The following is a 22,558-nucleotide window of genomic DNA, read 5'->3' as shown; positions in this document are numbered from 1 at the left end:
GGTTAGCTATAAACTTTTCCTATCCGGCTGGCGGACTGCTATAGTATGTCGTGACCTAGAAATATGTTGCATATTAAAGGCCAAGCGAGTTTGAAAAAAAGAGGCCCTAAGAACGAGGATAACGTGGTGTATACGTTGTTTAATCTTTAGCTTTTTAGGGTAATTCGGTGGATATAGACCTTGGACATCGGGCCGAGGAGCATCATAGCAAGTGTTTTGGTAGTTATACGTAACGATTCGCACTACTGCTTTACGATAACCTTTCAAAATAAGGAGTATACTCGAACACCCTATATATTTGCTGACTGAATCTTCTTTGAAGCCGAGCAGTTAGAATGTTCCTAGATAGAAAATATACCCGTTCAGAAATCGGTGTTACTACCTACGCTCTTCGGTTATTTGTCGGAATTTAATTACTGTACTATAGCAAGCTTACAGGATTCGCAAGTGACCTATCCTACTATAGCAAGATATGCAGCGAGACCATCAAGGATAGTCTACTAAAGGACACGCAAGACTAGACCCTTAGCCATGCTGATTTCAAACAGGGCTCTATAAGTAAGAGAGTGAACTTTTCTAAATCAAAGGGGACCCTAGAACGAGGTAAACAATACTCTTGTGTTAAGTCATTAATCAGTTCACAAAATCCGCTCCTGGCTCTGCTACGGTCTTTTTTTTCTGCCAGCCTACCGATATAAGGACGAATAAGGCCCCTACGGCCCTTCACGGGCTGATCTCCATAATAGTTGACCGGCAGCTATCCCTCGTCTCCCACATACGGCGACAGCACGGCAAGACCGGGATAGAGGTCTTAGGATATTAATTCGGGGAAATCCTGTTAGAAATTTACTACTATCCTCGAGGTCGGCGGTTCAGCGCTTAGCAAAGAAAGAGGATAATTTCCGGGAATCAAAGGTAAAGAATAGCACTCGTCCCGAATCATATCCAAGACATACATACTATCGATTGCGATAGAGCGGAAGCACGTAGGCGGTACTCCGGTGGTAACTATAGCAGAACTTTCGAGTTCCAAGTGATCTATACGTTATCGGGACTTATTCTATAACCTTCGAATTGTAGTACTTCGGGGTAGGAGTTGTCGGTCGGTGATATAGAGTACGCGATCTCCAGAAATCTGTAGTAGCGCACAAAAATGAATTTAGCGGGCGATAGGTATATAATTAGGATACTATAGCTTTAACTTCACTCTTAGTAAGCAAATATTTTTAGGTCCGATTTCTGTAGTATTCCAAGAGACCAGCTCCTTTAATCCCTCAAATCATAAACCCGAAGGAACGGCTGAATTTCAGAACAGAGAAGCGTGAGTCATTCTTGAATACCAAAGTATCACGCGATACGAACACGAGCCGGTGTTCATAGTTAGGATAGAGAAGTAGAAGATTTTTAGCATCTTTCTGTACCTACTATTTTGAAGCAAAAATAAAATATTATGGTTGCGATATAGCCCCGGGTAGCTAAAGGACACCGCGGTCTATAAGAAGGCAATTTCCACAGAAGCATAAATATCGAACAATAGTATTAATCGTATACACAAACACCTCTGTTGCCATTATTGCATCCCAGAGCCGGATCGCCCTATCGTGCGAGGCTGTTACTATGAGCCCGCTATCTAGTAAGAAGCTGATAGCGTTAACCTAGTCTGAATAGCCACGTAATACGCAATACTCGGTGCCTGTAGTTGCATCCCAGAGCCACACCGCGCCATTAGATAATCCCGACGCTATAAGCCGGCTATCAGGTGAAAACGCAACACTGACGAGATTTAAACCGCATTGTAGGACACACCTCTCTATGCCTGTGATTACATCCCAGAGCCAGATTGTCTGATCATATAAGGCTGATACTATACCCTTGCTATCCGGTAAGAAGGCAATAGCGAGTAACCAATCTAAATGGCCCCTTAACACGCGCTGCTCTGTGCCTGTAGTTGCATCCCAGAGCCGGAGTGTCTTATCGTCTAAGGCTAACGCTATAAGCTAGCTATCTAGTGAGAATGTAACAGCCCGGACTGAAGTTGAATGACCCCGTAACATATACCGCTTTGCACCTATAGCCGCATCCCAGAGCCTAACTGTGTAATCGCCCGAGGCTGATACTAGGAGTTAGCCGTCTGGTGAGAAATCGACAGCAGAGACCCAGTTTGAATAGCCCCGCAAAACACGCCGCATTACACCCGTGGTTCCATCCCAGAGACACGCTATCTTATCATCGTCCGAGTTTATATCTAAGGCTGTCGCTATAAGCTGGCCGTCTAATAAGAAGATAATATCACTAAAGTAGCATAGATTGCTTCGTGATACGCGCTGTTTTACCCCTATAGTTATATCCCAGAGCCTAACTGTCCCATCACTCGAAGCGGATACTATAAGCTGATTGTCTAGTGAGAAAGCGACGGCAGTGACCCATTCCTAATAGCCATGTAACACGCGACGTCTAGCGCCTGTGATTGCATCCTAGAGCCGGACTGTGTTATCGCCAGAGGCCGACGCTATAAGCCGACTGTCTAGTGAGAAGGCGACATCATTAACCCAGTCTAAATACCCCTGCAACACGCGTGCCTTTATTCCTATAGTTGTATCCTAGAGCCGGATTGTATAGTCGGCCGATGCCGATGCTATAAGCCGGTTGTCTGGTAAGAAGGTAACACTATTGACCGAATATGAATAGCCTCGCAATAAGTGCCGCTCTTTGCCTATGGCTGTATCCTAGACCCTGATATTATAATCGCCCGAGGCTAATACTAGGAGTTAGCCGTCCGGTGAGAATGCGACTGCATAAACACAATTTGAATGGCCACGTAGCACGCGCCGTATTGCACCCGTGGCTGTATCCTAGAGTCGGACCGTGTTATCGCCCGAGGCCGCACTCCAGGGAGGGAATGTTTGGTTACCCGCTGCCGACGCTATAACCTTGCTATTTAGTAAGAAAGCAATATCTCGGACTGAAGTTAAATAGCCCCGTAACACAAGCCGCTTTGCGCCTGTGACCGTATCCCAGAGCCTGACTGTATAATTACCCGAGGCTGATGCTAGGAGTTAGCCGTCCGGTGAGAATACGACAGCATTGATCTAATCTGAATAGCCCCGTAACAAGCGCCGCTCTGTGCCTGTAGTTACATCCTAGAGTCGGACTATCATATCTTTTGAGGCTAACGCTATAAGCCGGCCGTCGTGCGAGAAGGCAACAACATTGACCCAATCCGAATGACTCAATCTTTATAAGTATAGGTACCAGTACTTATCAGTGATCGGCCGATATGATATCCACTTCGGAATCTCATTCGAGTAACACTTCCGCGTTATACTCTTTTCTAGGCTAAAGAGTAGGGACGAGTAATATACTTAGAGTAGAGCCTCTTCGATTACTGCGCTATAAGTAAGGAGGAATCTCATTACGTCATATACTACTAGATATAAAGACAGAAGACTATATACTAAATAGTGAGGCAGTGAGATAGTGCCGATGAATTTGTGACGTAACTTCTCCTTTATCCAAGAAAATGATTTCTAAGTTTGATCGAGGTATTTCTTCTAACATCGAGAGGAGGAAAAGAGACGGCCAATTTTGCTTCTAGTAGCCGGATCATAGTTATACCTTCGGACAGTTAGCGGATCAGGGCGAGAACCTCAATCTAGTAGAGGAAACGCCTCTCGAAGAAGTCCATTATATCCATAACGTCACTTAGATTAATTTCGCTCTGCTGTAAATGATATAGCTAGTAGCGGCAAGCGTACTAAAGAGGAAGAGGAACAAAGTGACCCATAGTGGTTTTAGGAATATCAAGGGTCCGTATCCCAGGCCGCTCAATTTTGCATATATTTTGTCGTAGATAATTCTTCATGAGTCGTAGACAGCACCTAAATAGGTATAGGTTAATAGCTTTGACGTCGACCAAAAATGTAGTATTCTGGCATCTCGCTGGATCTAGAAGGAAATCCCGGAAGGAGGGGTAGAGGAGACGAATAGGCCTAGACCCCTCTAGAACGTCCAGTAACGAATAGAGAGAGTATAGGGTAGAAAGTACAATATCCTCCCGTTCTTCAAGTATTATAGCTAAGCTTACAGGTGTCATCGCATCAAAGAGCGTCACAATAGACCCGACAACACGCCTGAACAATACCTACACCCTAGCTACCTTATCCGGCTCAAGTTGCATCAGGAGTAAATGGATTAAGACAGTGGTGTATATCCGGTCCAACTCCTTCTCCGGTTTACTTAGTATGCTTCCGGCGGTAACAAGAAGGGATAGACGCTCACTAGCAAGTTAACCCCCTTGCTCAATAAAGCGGCACACAGTAGCGGCGTAGATAAATAGGCCATATGATCTTCTGACCAAGAACTGGATTGTTTCGTCAGAGAAAATTTGATCGCGAAGGCCGAATCGTTTAGTAGTACGCGTCAGTCTGTCCTTGTAGAATAATATTAGATCCTTATCTACGATCGACTATTCAGTGTCATAGAGGACAAAATATTGGCGTAAATCCCGCGAGATACTGTCGAACCTAAGATTGATTGACTGCTCTAGTCTACTCGTGATGAAAATACGCAATTTAATACTTTCAACAGTCGTAGCGGCAGTAAGGCATTATATTAGCAAGGAGACATCATCTTGACCTTCGCATTTATCTAGCGTATCAACCACGACGATAACTAGGAGCGAAACCACGTTCTTGCCTAACTACACTATCGGCTCAAGAACCAGCTTCTCCCACTAGTCATATAATCCGAGGTTGCGGATCCGATTGTTAGATACAAAGCCCTATTTAATATGTCTTTGGAGCTCTGGTAAAATACGGGCTAGCTAGGCGGCGACTAAAATAGGAAATTTTCTAGCAGACGCGAGATCACCACCGCCTCGGGAGAAGAAAAAGCTCGCACCAAGTCGTCCTAGTTTGGCGTACTTACGGGCAACCGTAAGAGCAATAGTAGATTTCCCGGTGCTAGCTATACCCTTAAGCCAGTATATTCGTCTTTCACCATCGTTATCAGCCTAGTCGTCGATCTAGCTAAGGATATTTCGACGTATACCCTCGAGGCAAGAAGAGAGACGCTCTTTACTTGCAGCGTCGAATTCGGCGTCTAGAAGATTGTCATAGATATCGGGTATACTATCAAAGATATCCGGTATACTATTATGCATCTCTACTCCCGCTAAATAATTCTTCTAAGTCAGATCCCGTTCGTGCTCTTCAACGCTTAACTGCATAACGAATATAGTACATCTATATATAAATAAAGAAATCTCTAGAGGACTTTGTGAGGGATTCAACGTTGAATTTATATTAGAGATCTAATTAGGACAGATTAATAGTCCTTTAACTTTCGAAATCGTTCTTCCAGAACCTTAGCCTGGGAGGTTGAATCTTTATTTACGGCGACTTCAGGGACCATAGGGATATTAAGAAGAGCATACATACCTTCTGCAAGTTGATAAGCACACGAATCGAACTTATACCCGACTTCTGCAACATTTATATAGCTTTGAGTCAACACTTTTATGTCGCCTAGTTGCTTAGACTCTTCGAGTCCTATATTCCCAAGCCCGGGTACGTTAAAACGAAAATACCTGCCAGCCTTCGCGGTACTTACCCTATCTCGCCTGTAGAAATCATCGGCGGTCCTTTCCGTTTCTGTTGCGAGACCTGCTAGGTCCGTGGCGACCGTAGAAAGAGACGGTTGCCATTTCATAACTTTCTCAAGACCAGTGCCTACACTAACTATAAGTTAGTCTCTTCCCGGAAACACTTCGCTTACCTCACTATAAACAAGTTGGATAGGGTTATTGTATAGAAGGCTACTATCAGAGTATATAATACCATCAACTTCGATCGGCTTAAAGTAGGTTAGCGCCGCTAACGTCGCCCGACAGGCTTGCTAGAGATATATATTGTCGAGCCTGAGCACATGACAAATATCAGAATTACCGCCACAGGTGAAGTTAAAGAGACAAGAGTATGTCTTACTCAGCCTTCGATCTCAGGAAGTTTCTATAGCTTCTCAGTATCGCCACTTTATTAGTTCGTTGAAGGTAAGCTATAACAAAGCTATAGACGATTAGTACTGGTAGGCTTAGCGAAGTGACCTGGCAAATAGCTTACACTCGACAGCCAATGTTATCTTCTTTAAGGATCTTTGTTTCCCATTCCTCACCAATAATTGTTTTAATAGCATCCTCCAGAGGCTGAGTTTTAAATCGAGGTCCGATAGTGATCGTACCCATCACCCGATCTATAAAATTTTTCTTTGTGAAGGCACGTTCTGCGAGGTTCACGTATACGTCCTTATAGTCTTTAATAGACATTCGCAATCGTCCAAGCATAACCGCAATCAGGCTGAAGGTTATTGAGTTTTGATATTCTAACCCAGTAGAGAGGAGACACAAGGGAAACTAACCCTCCTATGCTGGTACCCCTAATGATATCGAACATTTCCCATGGTTCCTGAGGCGGGAGGTTCACTTTTTCTCGCTTATTATTTGATGAATCTATTAGCTGCTCCAAGAGGACTAAGGCAGAAAGCCCCCGAACTCCCCCGCCATCTATCGTAAGGAGTTTCACCGGGGCTTGTTTAGTGCTAGAGGATATCATAGGTGCCTATACTTATAGGAGACACTCTATCAAGTATGAAGATTATAAAGAGGTGAATAAGAGTAGACGGAAAGTATTATCTCCTATATTATCAATAGGAAGGAGAGAGGCGGATACGGGACGAAGATTAATGAAAAGGCCTAGCAATAAAATGACCACGCACAATATACACGAGCTTCAGTAGCTAGAGCTTCAGAATCAAGCTTTCTATACTTATTGTTTCAGTAGGTATAACATCACTACCATAAAGCTTAAAGTTGGTTATCGGATTCATCTAGTAGACGTATATAATTTCGATAGTCTTCCAGGCCGCAAACGCCACACTCTATCGTCATTAAGACATTCGCCACTACTTCATAGATTTTTAACTTTAATCAAATCTAGACTACTCTAATCCCAGTGACACAAACCTTAGGACTTTTTAACGAAAGCAATTTTTTTCTAGATTGAGAGGGTCTAGATTATCCGAGGAGTATAAAAGTCTAGATAAATTCACCGAATAGGAAGCCGAGCGCTACGTGACGTATAATTTCCTACTCGATAGTCCACCAATAGAAGCTTTCACATCGTGTTCCACACGATATAGAAAGCTAATTTACCTATGCTTAAATACCGAGGTCAGTGCCCCACTCGGCATATACGTCGTTCCTGAGCCCGCTATTATAACGGGCTCGGCCCTGTAGTTCTGCTGTCTTAGACCGCTATATCCTGTACTTCGTCTATCTTTGTCTAGCTGTCGTTTCTAGTGAAGCGGGGAATGCTTGCTGTAGCAATCTGCAAAGCAGGCGGGTCGAGGTAACAATAGGTATCCAAAGGGCGATGCTAAGGGAAACTCAAACGCACGATAACAATGAACAATCACTATATTAGGGATGTGTATTGTGCAATATGCAGTCTTTTAGTGACGTAGAGAGTAGAAGACTGAAGAGTAACAAAAAGAACCAAAAAGGCATAACGACATCCGCCAGGCGTAGTTAACTACCTTATATAGATAGATTACTTGCTAGTCACTACAATAAAGTACAATATAAGTAATAATTCCAGTGGTTTGCAGTGTTTTCAGACCTATAGGAGTCTCGTTATTGGACCTAGAAGTCCCACGGCCCTTCCAGTCCCGCCTATAGGATATAATACTCATCCTTTTAGTGCTATCGGATGTCCCACGGTAGGCATTCTGTAGGAATTATCAAAGGTTCGAATAGGCCATAAGAAATCCACTTGTTTCATGTATACGTTGTGTTGTGCGCGTGCAGACAGCGAATTCCCTATAGGCCATTCACAACTATCTAGATATTAGGCTCTTAGTCCTGTGTACCGGGTAAACCGACATAGCACTCTAGCTCCACTAAACCTTGCCCAGATCCTCATAGACCTTTATTTTCAAGAGATTCCCACACCTTTAATAATATAGATGGATGATAAAATCGATACTTGAGCCTATTTTTGAATTATATCTAGGTCACTAGTTCTTACTATTTATGCTATTGATCATCCGCAGGTACCCCCGGATAAGAAGGAGGTCAAGGCTCTAGAGACTGGTGCCAAACCGGCGTCGCCTCTAATCAATTCCTCTTTCCTCTAGGCTCTACTATCAACGAGTTAGTTATATATTAGTTAGTTAGTTAGTTTCTAAGTATACAGTCAGCGTTCATTAGTATTTGGAACATAGTACCCTGCCCTACTTATCTTTCTGCTAGTAGGCGGACTGTGTTTCAAATACTAATAAACGGCCACTAGACGTTAACGCACAAGATCCACGTGACATTCACATTCCTTTGCATCATTCCATCTGCCTAGCGATATAAGTAGGGCCTATAATTTAATAAAGAGTGATTAGTAGTTAAGCTAGGTCCGCACCCGTGGCTGGTATCTACGATAGCTAGAGAATCAGCTGCTACGTTAATAGACCTAAAGTTCTCAAGCTAAAATAGCTACAGTACCGCATTATAACATCACTACGGTATCCCACGCACTATTGATTAGAATTGTACTGTTCAAAGGTTATCTTAACCAGGAATCAGGACGGTACACTTCCCCTCCTAAGTCCGTATACGGTATAGTCATCGTATTTATCCCGCATTTTTAACAAGTCGCCGAGGACTAACCACTACTCTTGTACTCTAGACACTAGGCTCAATGCCCTCTCGCGAATTTAGTCGGGTATATCGCGACTGACCAAGTCCTAGTCATAGAGGAACGGCATAGTCAGTAGAGGCTTTGGCAGGTTCTGGTCTCTCCCGGGATCGGGCTATTAACTGCGTAATCAGGTTGACCTCATCAGATTAATCTGGCTCACTTAAAGGTGGATTGACTTCTGCCGTGATCGTGCCCGGTCCATAATAATTCCTACTCTAGAGTCTATTGTTTATACTAGTATAAGATATCGATATCATAATGAAAGCAATTCCTGCTCTTTGTATCGCGCGCGGAGAGACGTTAGAGGACTCTAAGCTAAGGATAGGCACAGTCTTAGCAGAGGACTCTCTATGCTTGAACACAGCCGTGGGACACAATCTATCCAAAGGCAGAGGTTGACAAGCTCGCAAACGATCACGTGCAGCCCCTACTAACTAAAATGTCTCCCCCTTCGTAGATCTGGATCAAGAAATCCTTAGTAATTAAGTAGTCCATAAGTTACGCTCTTTTTAAGACGCAAAATATGGGGAAAATAGGTCTTTCGCTCCGGAACTTAGACCCCGGCGAAACCGCCTAACCGACCCCATCAACATCATAGTTATCAGCATCGGATTCACAGATATCCCGGTAGTGAACGGTGCAATAATAATACAGCCTCCATAGTGCACTAGGACAAGATACTACTTTTATCACATGAAAGTCCGGACATTCTACTTACATTAAAACCAATTTTAGTACCACACGAGAACGTAATCCATATATCTCTTCGGGCCTAAGTAAATCTGGTAGGCTTGTACAAGGCGAAGCGGCTTGCAACTTCCCCGATTACTGGATAGGCTAGAGAGCCTGCTAGCTATTAGTAGATTGAACTGGTCAGGATCAATAGTTCTAGAGTATCGTGGATTGATCTCGGCGGATGTCAAGGCCCGGGTCAGTGTTGGAAGGGAACAAAAAGGGAAATTGACAATTCAACTTGCTTGGTTGGAGAAGTAAACCATGGGTGAGGTTACGGGAGAGGTTAAATCAACTTTGCTCATTTGCATTGCAGCGACCCATTTGTTTCTGCACCTCTTCGGTCAGAACCTTCTCCACGTCCTTGGAGAAGAGATAACCCAAAACGGCACAGACATTTGAAATGGTAATGGTAAATCTATTTTCCGGGCCAGGCTCGATCAGGATCAGCTCAGCGCCCCAAAAAAGCCAAAGTCATGGGTTGGGAGACCGGGGGAAGGAGAGTGGGAGAAAGGGAAGGTTTAACCGAGCGGTCACGTCAGCGCTTCAGGGATATTCAGGGTGTTCAGGTGAAGGAGCCTGAAGGGGCTGAAGAGTAAAGCGGCAAGGGCAGTCCTTCCAACGCATCTAAATTAATTCCAAGAATAAAAAAAACATACAACAGCCAGGATTCGCATGTGGTCACCCACCATACTACTAACTGGCCGGCGTGTGGCTTAAGTACGGCTGAGCGGACGGGAAGCCCTGTTCTCCACACCCTATGGTCGTATGTGCTGATTGCCAGGAGAAAATAAAATATATGCCCTAATACTCCTAATTACAATGCATAAAGCGTTGCATCGGCGTGAGTTAGAAGGGGTGAGTGCGCAATGGACAGGGTGAGAATCTCCCCCGATCGCGGGCGACTGCCGTACTGACCCTCTTAGCTGAGCTCCGATACAGCGTTATTGGTTCACCGGTCTGTCTGAAACCGCGGCCTCTTGGCACCATGGCGCTGATTGCCGCGGTACTACACCTCACTTTTACTACCTCCAGCCACCAAGCCCGTGAATTCTCCCGTACCACGGTCTAATGTTCACTTTTTTAAGAGGTGTTTTAATTTATATTCGCCAAATTGGTAGTTTGGAAAGTATCACCTGTGGCAAAAAAGCGTAATTTCGTAGCGCTTGGAACGAGTCACTAATTTTGAATTTCCTATGACGTCAGTAGCAGTGGCTTTATGGAGATCGTACATTAGAATAAAGTTCTTACGCATCTAAATAAACAACTCTGCAGAGCCGTTTTTGCGAGCCTAAGAAACGTGCCGGCAATACTCTGAGAGCTCGCGAGCCTGGGAAACAGTCGCACTGCGTCTGGACAACCTTTGATGCGAATGCAAACTACATCCCCGAGATTGAGAGTGTGTAGTTGCTGCAGAGGTCCCTACCAGATGAAATGCTGTCACTACCCAATTCTCGTATTTCAATGCGTGCTTCCTGTGACGCGTGCAGCAAAGCAAAGGTAGTTGAGCTTGAAAGATTCAGTCATAGTGATCTGATGTGTTGACACTCATATTCCATACACAGGTCCGATGTGAGAGAAGAGGTGCGAATTGTAGTCGGTGCTCACATCGAGGTCAAAAATGCGCATTTTCTCCTAAAGCCCGGAAGCCAGGCTCCAAAACTGTACCACACTCACAGCAGAAAGAGCTCAAAATTGCTTCTTGGTCTACTTATGCACATACTGAGATTCAAATGAAATGCACAGAAACGCAATTACTGAGATGAAAAGTCAGCTGGAGCGGCTGGAGTCGCTTGCGTCCCTATCGAGGAGTAAATTAGCAGACCACGACCATGGTGCTCCATTTTTGACCGTTGCCGGTGATAAAGAACCCTCATTCTATTTGACAGACCGCATGGGGTTCTCGAGCTTTATTGGTAAATCTTTTTATTTCCTTTTATTTTCAAAAAAGCCTGCGGGATTGCTCACAAGTGCGGTTCTGAGTAGGATCTGCGTCTGGTTTTTCACTTCTATCCCCCCGCGGTTTACGGAGGGTTTCAGATCTCACTGGATCGACGGAATTGTCCGACTTTATTTCCAACCGAGCACGGATATACATGCTTGGTTGGTCCGAAGAGATGACGTCCGCGTGTCAGCAACTCGCGCCAGACCACGTAACATCGATTCCATCCAAAGAGTCGGCGATCCTCACTATCAACTGTCAGACCCCTAGTCTTTCTTATACCTATGACCAATAAAAGGCTAATGTAGCGTAGTTTTCTTTACATATGTGAACTCTATCATACCTCTGTATGATCAAGAACGATTCATGGGTCTTTTCAATCAGCAATACTCAGACAACCCACCTACCAGCGTCTCCTGGTATGCCACACTTCATGCTGTGCTCGGCATTGGTGAACTTGTCTTTGAAGATGAGGTAGGTACGCATTCTTCGGCTACTCTAGGAAAAGCCACTGGGCCCGTACACGCCCTGAGCTGTCTTCAAAATTGCTATTCTGTTTTTACCCGGCTGGCATACAGTTGCAGAGAGCTTATGGGTGTCCAAGCCCTTATCGGGATGGTTAGTCTTCTCATTCTGTCGGGTCAAAATGATAGAATTTACATTAACCTTCTGCTCCAGGCATTGATCCTTGACATGCTTCTAGACGCCGAGGCTAGTTATATGGCCATTGGAGCAGCAGTGCGCCTTGCTCTTGGCTTGGGCTTGCACCGGACACTAGTGGATTCACATCTAACATTGAGTGAAGTGGAAGAGCGACGAAACGTCTTTTGGGTTCTGTACGTATTGGACAGAGGCATAAGCCTTCGACTTGGACGTCCGCCCACTATTTGCGAAGAAGACATCGAAGTCAGCGAACCTACTCTCGGGCGAATATCGCAGCCGTCCCAAGTTAAAGACGGGTTCGCGCAATTTGTGAAGCTCAACAGGATCAAGAGCGAGATCTACACAAAACTCTACTCCATTCGTTCTCTAAGAGGCGATTGCCAAGCAGAACGGCTCGCTACCCTGCAAAATCTTGAGGAGAAGCTCATCATCTGGCAAAAGTCTCTGCCTAAAGATATGCTATCAATTCCACGAGCACTGCATAATCCAAATGCAGTGTTTAGTACTATGACATTGTTGTTACACGCTGAATACTACAACTGCCAATTAATGCTCTATCGAACGGAGAGTTACTGGGACCCTTTGGATTCAACCGACCATTCATTCTGCATAACCACTTCCTTGCCCAGCTCTCGTGGGATTTCCAGCCGCAATAAATGTCTCTCCGCTGCGAGACATACAGCTGAGCTTCTCGACATGTTACAGCAGAGCGGGAATGCGTTTCGGAGCAACCTGGCACGGTATGATCCCTTCCAATATTTTGTGGAGTTTTGTACGTCAAAGCAAGCTGACACATCTTCAGCTACTTATCATATTATCCTCTCTCTGCCTTTTTCGACATTTTCATTAATTTACTCGAACACCCTCTTGACTCAAGCAATTCAGACGATCTAAACCTGCTTCATATTATAATGGATTCTATGTTAAACGCTCTGACCACCAGCAGCTCACCACTAGCTTTGCTGCTGGCTGAGGTCTTTCAAAAAATGACGGAAATAGCTCATGACATCCTTATCCAATCGAAGTCTGAGGGGATAACCACAAGGCCTTGCCTCACGATATCGCAGCCACTAATGCTACGGGGTCCCCAGCCAATATCACTGGAGGTTTTCCACCACCAAGATCTACCATCAGTGATGATGACTTGATCAGCCCTGTGTATCACACTTCCTTGCCACAACTAATACATACTGATATAAACTCATACTTCGATGAACCAGGACCGTTAGGGCTTGACAGGAGGACGGGGGCAAGCTTTTCGCATTTGGGATTTGCTGGGGGTTCTCTGGTTCATGGGCATCTTGGGGGAAGCCCCAGGTCACTGAATTGAGGTGTCATTTTGCAAAATTGTGCATGGTTTCGAGACAAACGTGTCCCGCTTTCAATTTATGCTGACATTTGTTGATCAATTAGTCTAAGTATCTATCGAGTACCGTGGAATATCTCGTGTATGTACGATTCTCTCTTGATTTGGGAAAGATTTTATAAGCAACATCATTCAGGGAAGAGCCTTGCTCAAATCATACGACTGAAAGTTGATGGAGCTATCACTGACATGATGAGGGTTAGGCCATAGGCTGTAACACCATACGCTGTAACAAAAGAACTGCTGACCAGGTATATGGACGGGTTTGCGGCCTTGAAGTCCAGGTGAGATGACTAATCCTGGAGAAAGTGGGGTTTCGTTACCACCTAGAGACGGTTTGAACTTTTTGTTTGTACCAAGTTTACGTTCCATTTACGAGACCTTACGGATCAGTTTCTTTCCAAGTACCAGTCAAAAAATACAGGTTACTGTACCGGTCTGTATGCTTCGTGTTAAGACAGACCATAACCTACTCTCGCTCCGTGATCATTCTGTCAGCTGGACCTCCCTCAGGTGGAGAGCTGTGTTCAAACTTCATTTGTGGCGGGCGGGTTTCCAAGCACGAATTTATCAGATTGGCTGGCTCTTACCTCTGGATGGCGTCAAGACTAAGACCAAACCTCCGTAAGGGCCTAGCGTTATAGCCTCTATTTACTTGGCGGGCAGTTGACGTGCGGCTTTCTGAAGTAACCACGGATCTCTTTGGCCAGTAAGATACGAATAGGATGAAAGCTAGAAAAGTCTATTCATGTTTGTGAAGGTGTAAAATGGAAAAGCCTCCCCACCTCCCCTACAGGCACTGGAATGGGTTGCTTTATCACTGACCGACGTGGTTTATCTATTACAATCTCCAATTACGTCGAAGTCTCTAACATGATTGAGATCTTTCGCGACTCAGCGTTCGGCAAACTACTCCGTATCTTCAGTGGTACAATACTTTTACCATATCCAGAAGAGGCGCATGAATTAGCTTGGAGAACATACATACAAACCTCTGCGGACGCTGAACAGCATGAAGAATCCACGGCAACCAGCGAAAAGGAACTTCCTCAATCATATGGACTATACACGGTTATTTCGCAAGCTTCCCACCGGCACCGACGGAGACCTTCTCTAAATAGTGCTTTAGCAGGTCCATGGCGTGGGCCAAAAGGAAAGACACCTGTGATAATCGGTTGGGGAGGCCCGGATGATAGCGAGGTGAGACGCTTTTCTGCGAAATGAGAGCTCCAACTGATGTCCCTAGAACCCTCAGAACTGGAGTACCAGAAAGAAATTCTTTGTCAGCTCGCTCATCTGGCTTCTCACATTTTCTATTTACATTGGCTCCGCAATATACACACCTGGAATACCAGGGGTATCGAAGCAATTTAATGTGAGTAAAGAAGCTGCGTTACTCGGATTGACACTGTTCGTACTCGGATACGGACTTGGTGAGCTGCATTTCCTCCCTGGACCGATTTCTCTTAGCCAACCCTGACGTGATATACTCCAGGTCCCATGATTTGGGCACCTTTATCGGAGCTGCCCGCTGTGGGAAGAAGTCCAGTGTATGTTTTCACTCTGACAGTCTTCGTTTTCTTTCAATTTGCTATAATTTACGCGAAGAACTTCGGCATGCTCTTAGCATTTCGATTCTTGACCGGCTTCTTCGGCTCACCTGTCCTTGCTACAGGTGCAGCTTCTATGGCGGATATCTGGGACATCAGAACCCGAGACTATATGATTGCAATCTGGGGATGCTTTGCAATTTCGGCTCCTGTGCTCGGGCCTCTAGTAGGAGGATTTGCATATTCCGCCAAAGGTTGGACATGGACTATTTGGGAGTTGCTTTGGATATCTGGCTTTACTCTTGTGGTTCTTTTTATCTTACTTCCAGAAACATTTGCAGTTAATATCCTCAGTCGACGTGCCCGCCGGATCCGCCGGATCACCGGCGATCAGAGGTACGCATCTGAGGCTGAGATTGAGATTGCCCGTGTCAATCCCAGGGTAAGCCTGAATAGCCGAATTTGCATGCCCTTACTTCCACCTTGACAATGTGAAGACTAACAGTCCAAGTAGGATGTCCTCTTTGAAGCTCTCCTCCGGCCGTTTCAATTGTGCTTCTTCGAGCCCATCGTGTTCCTGATGAACCTCTACATAGCCCTTATCTACGGGATCTTGTATATCTGGTTCGAGGCTTTTCCGATTGTCTTTGAATTAAAGCGCGGCTTCAACCCAGGGGAAAATGGGCTGGCATTTCTTGGTATTCTGGTAGGGGCTGTTTGTTTCGCTATTCCGGGATACTTTTGTTGGAAACTTCGCCGGCAATCCAAGCATATTGACGTGAACGGCTATCTTCCTCCGGAAGAACATCTTCCTCCAGCATGTTTAGGAGCGTTGTGCCTGCCCATATCACTCTTCTGGTTTGGATGGACTGGAAACTTCGCTAGTATCCACTGGATTGTGCCTATCATTGCCTCGGTGCTTTTTTCTATCGGAAGCTGTCTTATCTTCAACAGCATCTTCTGCTATGAGGCAAGTGCGTATCCAAAGTACGCAGCCTCTGTCCTTGCCGGGAATGATTTCTTACGGTCGTCTTTCGGTGGTGCCTTCCCCCTCTTTGCGACCCAAATGTTCCTCAACCTGGGTGTCGGCTGGGCCTGTACATTGCTTGGGTGCTTGTCGTTGCTATTCGTCCCATATCCATTTGTCCTGTACAAGTTTGGCAAGCGGATTCGGAATCGCAGCAAATATGCGCAACACGATGACTAGAGGGGAGTTTACTACATTCATATAATTCGAATTCCTTCACATTTCCTTCCAAGGAGACTTTCTGGATGTTTTCATCCATTTACAAAATGACTACCATCCTCAACGTCAGGTAAGATTCAAGGTTGGCTAGAATCTACGGGCCTTCGAAACTCTCACGTATGCGCGCATCGAGAACCAAGCGTCTTCACAGTGCGAAGGGCCTACAGTGCTCAATAATTCTTGTCTATCACGCTCAATAGAACGTCAGCGTCAGTTTCTAAGTGAAAATATTGCATTGCAGTTTTCCTTTGGCTATATTGACAGCGCAACCAGTCCGCTTGGCGACGCTGGATGACCGTCTTGGAGGACGCTCAGGGCTGAAAGTTATTCCTGGACACTATCACACGAATCTGAGGCGGCTTTTTGCAGTTAAGTTTTTCAAGTCGCGGGGTTTGTGTGACTGCTAATAATATATCTGTATTGGTAAACAAGGAACGGCTTTAGGACCGAGTCTGGTCTGGTAAGTGAGCTACTGTCGGAATACGAAAGTGGCTGTCCAATCAGTGGCCATGAAAACTCCAGTAATAGTTAATTTTTAAACCAACAATTTGTGTGGGATAAACATATAAATTCAAACATGCAAGGAAATCACATATTTTCCACCCCGAGTGTGGGTTCTAAGTGACAAATAGAAATGGCTGATCCTCACTGAACACCATGGTGTCCGTATTTCGACTTTGGTGAACCACCACTGGCTTGTGGTCACCATGCTTACCTGACTGGATAAATAAAAACACACCCTTTGAACCGCACACCAAGTAACGATGTCAGAGGACCCGGTTGTTCTCGGCCTTCTTCTCTTGCGGGACTCTTCCCGATCTTCTTCTCAACAATCTATGTAAGACTTGTCTGCAGGCAGTCACTACCCATGGAAGTAACCTTGGCTTGTAGTGGCGAACACGGAAAATATAGTACAGGATTGTAGCTCCTGCAATGTTAAACCCAATATAAGCCCAGCCGATTGCAAAGTTGCGCCAGCGTTGACTGTAGTCTGATACATGATAATGATTAGCATTTGTACGGCCACCAAGCAGTCACCCCGAAGGGAGATGAAGCAGCTTGCCCACTTACAGATTTTGCTCAAGGACAGGTACTGGTCTGCGGTGGCGAATGCGCAAAATTCGCAATCCGTCACAGCAGACGGGTTGTTGAGCTGACCCGGAGATACACTCATCCAATCCGCAAGGTATTGACCGCAGGTTTGGCCTTGAGGCGGAGAAAATACACTAAGCTCTCCGCTAGAGCATTGAATCGGCTGTCCGTGCAGTGCATTACCGCACATTCCCGCGATCAAATATGTCAGAGGCGAGACACGGTACATGAAAATCCAGAATCCAGGAAGGGCGGTCGGACTCTGCATGACTCCGTTGAACGTTAGAATGAGGGCAAAAGACAATGTCGCAACGGTCCCTATTAGACGTTGAACTAGTGTAAGCTATTGCTCTCAACAGATTATTTGTTTTCTGACTTGGGAAATGACGTACCTGCAGTTTCGGCATCTGGCAAGGCGGAGATCACCAGGTCTGCGTAGGTCGAGGTGAAAAGGAAGAATTGAACAACAAGCATCAACATCAGTCCCTGTTTATCCGAGCTCTGGTTGGCCCCGTAGATGGGATAATAGTAGCTCGCCCAGACGAGGACTCCTAGGAAGATCTGGTATGGAATTTCCACGACGATATTCGAGACGACAAATGCCACCCATGAATAAGTTTTGGATGGCCGTTCCCGCACCTCGTACAAAGAACGCTGAGTCACAAATTTCGGCATTATCCTATCAGCTTGGTTAGGGGACAAAAGCTTCGAAGGGTGTGGTGTGGGGAGCAGCGATCCAGACTTACTGTTGGACTAAAGTGGAGAAAATTGAAGTCAACATGAAGGAACTGAATAGTCGGTTCTGTATCCCCTGGATAGATTGTCCTGGGATGAAGTAGGAAAACCCGATGAACAAAGCCGACACGACACCAAGCATGAACTTTGCCCCAATGTAGGCTGGCTCACGCCAGTACTGTTGAAATACACGGCGAGTAACCCACCACAACTGAGCGGTGAGCGGCATGGCATATTCTTCCTGGTCGTCTGATTCTCCATTGATCATTGCAGTTCCAACGTTAGGAGCAGATGCCGTAGCATGGATGCGATCTAACTCGGCTTCCACCTCACGGGCTTCAGGACTTTCTTTCCAAACAACCGGCCAGTCTTTAGTCGCATGGCCAGATGCGCCTGCGCCAATAATCTCCAGCATGTATTCAGCAGGCTGTAATCAGAGTATTAGAATCTTGCAAAGGACCTTCAAGCGAGGCTGGGTTTTTCACTTACGTTCTCTGATGGAACACACGATCTTGCTCCATTACGCTCGAAATAGCTCAGCAATGTTCTGGACTGCTCCCCAATCTCGCCGAAGTAGACAGGTTTCCCCCCTTGGCAAGGAACAGAAGCTGATCAAACTGCTGAAATAAGACGGCGCTTGGCTGATGAATTGTTGACAGGACTGCTTGTCCGTTATTGGCGAGTTTGCGGAGAAAGGCGCAAATGGACCAAGCACTCTGAGAATCTAGCCCGCTTGTCGGCTCATCAAGGAATAAGAGGAGTCTTGGCTTGGCCGCAAGTTCGACTCCGATGGTTAGGAGTTTTCGCTGCTCCACATTCAGGCCTTCTCCCGGTATACCAACAACAGCCTCCGCAAAGTCATTCATATTCAGCATTGTGATGACTTGATCCACGTAGGCATATTTCTCTGCCTTGGAAACGTGCTTAGGCTGCCGAAGCATTGCACTAAATCTCAAAGCCTCGCGTACAGTAGATGTAGCGAGGTGAAGATCCTGTTGCTGCACGTACCCCGTTTGTCGTTGAAAGCTTGCTGGTAAAGTAGATCCGTTAACCAACATGTCACCAGTGACCACCCCAATAGTCACCCGTTGGGCAAGGACGTCCAGTAATGTGGTTTTTCCTGCTCCAGATACGCCCATCAATGCTGTGAGAGTTCCTGGCTTCACCCAACCGCAAACATGATCTAGAAGGCGGCGTTGCCCTCCTTTGACGGGTATATCGTAACAGAGGTCCCGCCAGGTAAAGATGCTCTGCTGCTCTGGCATGACTTTACTAAAATCAATAGGTTCGTCGCCCTCTGCCAGCGGCTCCAGTGCCGTTGTTTGGAGGGTATGAGTCTTCTCTGTATCCTCAGTAGTTGGTCGCATGTAGGAAGGAACGTGACCTCGACGGAAGACAAGAAATTCAGCTGTTGACGACGTGGCAGAATTCAACTCCGTGGCAAGGAGATATGCGCAGGTAAAGAATGCCCAGAAACCAATTAGTATCCCGAGATTTCTCCATTCGTGGTGGTGACTGTAGCGATACTGCGCGTAGATGAAGGAGTCCCCAGATACAGTTCTTGACCCTGCCGTAGATCCAGGCACAGAACAGATAAAGGCTTCACCAGATAAGCTTGGATATCCAGGAATAAACTGAGAGCATGTAAAATTTTGCCCATGAAATTCATTGGCAATGAGACTCTCGAAGGTGTAGAAAAGTGGATTTAGCCATCGTAACCAGGAGAACCATGGATGCATCTCCGGCGTAGGAACCACGAACCCTGCATAGATGACAAGCATGAGGATCAAGAGTCCAGCCAAAGCCATGGCCTGGGCAACGCTTCGCGTCACTGCTGCCAAAGTACGGAACATGGCGGACATTATCATAGTTGACATGAAGCTGAAGAGGAAGAAGATGAAAAATTGGGATGCAGTATAGCGCTTTCAAAAATGTCAGAGCTGAAACAGGTAATACGCTTTGGAGGATTGTTGACTTACCAGACTGCCAAGAAAATAGATCGTTGTATTGAACAATACTGCAGACGCGAGCTTGATGGGCAGGTCGGCCATGATCCCCCCAAAGGCCTCTGCAAAAGGGTGCACAAACGCATAGGAAGCTTGTTTCTCCACTATAGGACGCTGATCGTAGAGGGAATTGATTTCCGTCACGCTGATCAGCGCATTGAGTCTATATGTTCAGAGTCAGCAGAGTACTCGTCAAGTCAGATCCTCATATGGAGACTATCGGGCTTACAGGGTAGCAAAAAAGAGAAGTGAGCCTTTGGCGAAGAATCCAGCAGTGGCATCTGGGGTGCTGCAGAATATAGTCAGAAATGGTCAATTCCGTAAGATTCATAGCAAACTTACTTGAAAAATATTGACGCAACCACCAAGGACATAACAATTCGGCCAACAAGCACCGTTAGCGTGGAAGCTTTGTCATTCCATATCCTAAGGAAGTCATATTTTAGAAATCTCTTGGTTCTCCCAAAAGCGAAAAGGAATAATCCTGTTGGACGTACCTCTGATAGGCCCGTTTCATGCAAAGTTTGAGTTGCATTGGAACCGAAATGAGGTATGGACTCTTTGGTCGGACGTGCTTTGCCTGCTCCATACGCTTCCCGGCTGTCACACCTTCTTGCCCCTGGCCTCCCAGGGGATATTCGTTTTCGTACTGTCTGATATCTTTTAGAAGTGCAGCGTATTCAGGGCTTCTTTTCCAGTAGTTCTCAAACTCTTTGGGAGTTCGCGGAACCCTATCCTCCATTCCTTCACGGGCTTTGCGCTCGTGAGGGTTGGTAACGGAAGTAAGAAAGTCTCCAACCGTTTGTCGAGGAGGATTTTCCCAGCCCATATCAGAGAAATATCTTTCTGCCTGAATGCATGGCCCAAAGTATATTTCGCGACCTTCATACAAGACAATCACCTTATCGAAGACATCATAAATTGCTTGAGATGCCTGATAGGTGGCTACCGCATGGCAACTTCCGGTTAGATCGGCCGAGATTCGCAGTGCTTTCACAAATTCCAGAGCACTGGCAGCGTCTAGACCCCGGGTACTGTTGTCCCAGGCAGCAAGGGGAGCTCGTGCGACTGCGACCGGCGAAGGAAGAGAATAGGTTAGCCACGCTCACTCACAACACCTCCCCAACTTCCCAGGATAAGAGTTGCATCTTACGGGCCATCTCTGCGATACTGTTATGTCATTGTCAGCCCCTGTTCGTACGGGGAAGTTGAGATAGCTGATTGATCGTAGGGCAGAGGCAAGAGGAGGGAAAATAGATCCCTTACCTGACACGCTTTCGTTCTCCGCCAGATACTCCTCGAATATAATCGTCGCCAACTGCAAAATATGACTCAGCTAATGCAACCACGGCACATATCACCATTCAAAGCTGACCTCGGGTGTTGTATGTATGGAAAAGACCCAGAACTGCCATAGCAACTTGGGTTGTCTCCTTAACAAATTGTTGGCGAGACACACCCGACAACCGATGAGATGGTGTTCGGGCCGATGCAGCGAATTCCAGTGTTTCACCAACGGTCAGGTGTGGAAAATGCTTATCCACCTCCTGATTATAGACACACTCCCCCTTAAACTCTTCCTGCATCTTTTTCATGGGGATCCCGTTGTAGTGCATAACGGAGTCTGGATGCAAGTTGAGCCCATGTAACTCACCGCAGATTGTCTTCTGGAACGTTGAGCAGCCGCTGCCCGGTCGACCGAGAACCATGAGCATTTCGCCGCTTCTCAGCACCCCGTCAAAGTCATGTAGAATTTGTCTCTTGGGCGCTGAATGTATGATATCTCTGTAGCTGGCTGGCCGAAACGGAGCGAGCAGAGCCGAGCTCACCACTTCTTGTAGCTGTAGCGCCGCGCCAGACCCGGAGACGTTGAGGTTCTTAAACACAACCCCTGCATGTTTGCGCAAAACGCCTTCCTCGTCCAGCAAGTTGAGCTTGGTGCGAGCCCATTCGTAGGGATCAAACTCCTTCCTGGTCGGGTCGAGCGCCGGGTCATCTTCTACAATTGTATGCAGCCCCGCCCCTCGGCCCTCTGTCTGTCGCCCTGGGATGGAAGTCGAGGAAGCGATCCGCGAAATGGCGCCAATATCAAGGTCCGTCACCGATCGTGATATCGGGCTGGTGATTTCGTAATTTGAAAAACCTAAGCTCGATCCTGTCGAAGAGCTCTCAGTGCGGGGCATCTCGTCTGCATTCCGAGGAGGTGACATCGTGAATCACTTCGCCTATGTACTGAATATCGATTAAAATTTCCGACAAAGGGGCACCGCCTGTATGAGAGACTGCGCTTTGAAAGTATCGGACGTTCCCCTGTGAGCTGTCGTCTTGCCGCCCTTTATACAATGCCAGCCAGCCCACATCTCTGAGAAGGCGAATCCGCCTTCGACATGAGCACTGGCTCATGGACCCTTGGTTCGGTGAGGAAAACCATCTTCTCCGTCCTGATTGCTCCGACGTTGCAAGTATCCGCGCGAGGCAACTA

The 22,558-nt window shown here is 46.2% G+C and overlaps 5 protein-coding genes across 5 annotated transcripts; 2 read left to right on the top strand and 3 right to left on the bottom strand.

Moving 5' to 3' along the window:
- Positions 1 to 1,655: 1,655 nt before the first annotated feature.
- Positions 1,656 to 2,054, bottom strand: N7458_007721 (WD40 repeat domain-containing protein; the record flags this gene model as incomplete). The annotated part of the gene is made up of 2 exons (XM_056911103.1): positions 1,656 to 1,990; positions 2,045 to 2,054. 2 exons carry the CDS (start codon positions 2,052 to 2,054, stop codon positions 1,656 to 1,658), a joined length of 345 nt encoding a protein of 114 aa, XP_056763929.1.
- A 69-nt stretch (positions 2,055 to 2,123) lies between these two features.
- N7458_007720 (WD40 repeat domain-containing protein) lies at positions 2,124 to 3,234 on the bottom strand (the record flags this gene model as incomplete). The annotated part of the gene is given in 5 exon segments (XM_056911102.1): positions 2,124 to 2,429; positions 2,563 to 2,667; positions 2,804 to 2,845; positions 2,865 to 3,021; positions 3,038 to 3,234. Coding segments are annotated over 5 exon segments (807 nt in total), but the record flags the coding sequence as incomplete, so codon positions are not given.
- An 8,338-nt stretch (positions 3,235 to 11,572) lies between these two features.
- N7458_007719 (fungal specific transcription factor domain-containing protein) lies at positions 11,573 to 13,038 on the top strand (the record flags this gene model as incomplete). Its single annotated transcript, XM_056911101.1, has 4 exons — positions 11,573 to 11,675; positions 11,732 to 11,892; positions 12,097 to 12,853; positions 13,028 to 13,038. The coding sequence occupies 4 exons, from the start codon at positions 11,573 to 11,575 to the stop codon at positions 13,036 to 13,038; spliced, it is 1,032 nt and encodes a 343-aa protein (XP_056763927.1).
- A 1,282-nt stretch (positions 13,039 to 14,320) lies between these two features.
- N7458_007718 (MFS transporter) lies at positions 14,321 to 16,204 on the top strand (the record flags this gene model as incomplete). The annotated part of the gene is made up of 4 exons (XM_056911100.1): positions 14,321 to 14,647; positions 14,694 to 14,880; positions 14,943 to 15,439; positions 15,512 to 16,204. The coding sequence occupies 4 exons, from the start codon at positions 14,321 to 14,323 to the stop codon at positions 16,202 to 16,204; spliced, it is 1,704 nt and encodes a 567-aa protein (XP_056763926.1).
- A 684-nt stretch (positions 16,205 to 16,888) lies between these two features.
- Positions 16,889 to 22,286, bottom strand: N7458_007717 (uncharacterized protein; the record flags this gene model as incomplete). The annotated part of the gene is made up of 15 exons (XM_056911099.1): positions 16,889 to 16,934; positions 16,983 to 17,077; positions 17,143 to 17,234; positions 17,315 to 17,653; positions 17,728 to 18,014; positions 18,082 to 18,497; positions 18,560 to 18,660; positions 18,786 to 19,992; positions 20,050 to 20,239; positions 20,306 to 20,365; positions 20,419 to 20,502; positions 20,574 to 21,110; positions 21,190 to 21,246; positions 21,343 to 21,394; positions 21,452 to 22,286. The coding sequence occupies 15 exons, from the start codon at positions 22,284 to 22,286 to the stop codon at positions 16,889 to 16,891; spliced, it is 4,398 nt and encodes a 1,465-aa protein (XP_056763925.1).
- Positions 22,287 to 22,558: the final 272 nt, after the last annotated feature.

This window comes from Penicillium daleae (assembly GCF_028827525.1).
Source record: "Penicillium daleae strain IBT 16125 chromosome Unknown utg000007l_segment0_segment0, whole genome shotgun sequence".
NCBI classification, from domain to species: Eukaryota; Fungi; Ascomycota; class Eurotiomycetes; order Eurotiales; family Aspergillaceae; genus Penicillium; species Penicillium daleae.
Note: the sequence above shows the minus strand (reverse complement) of the source record. Positions and strands in the feature narration are given on the sequence as shown.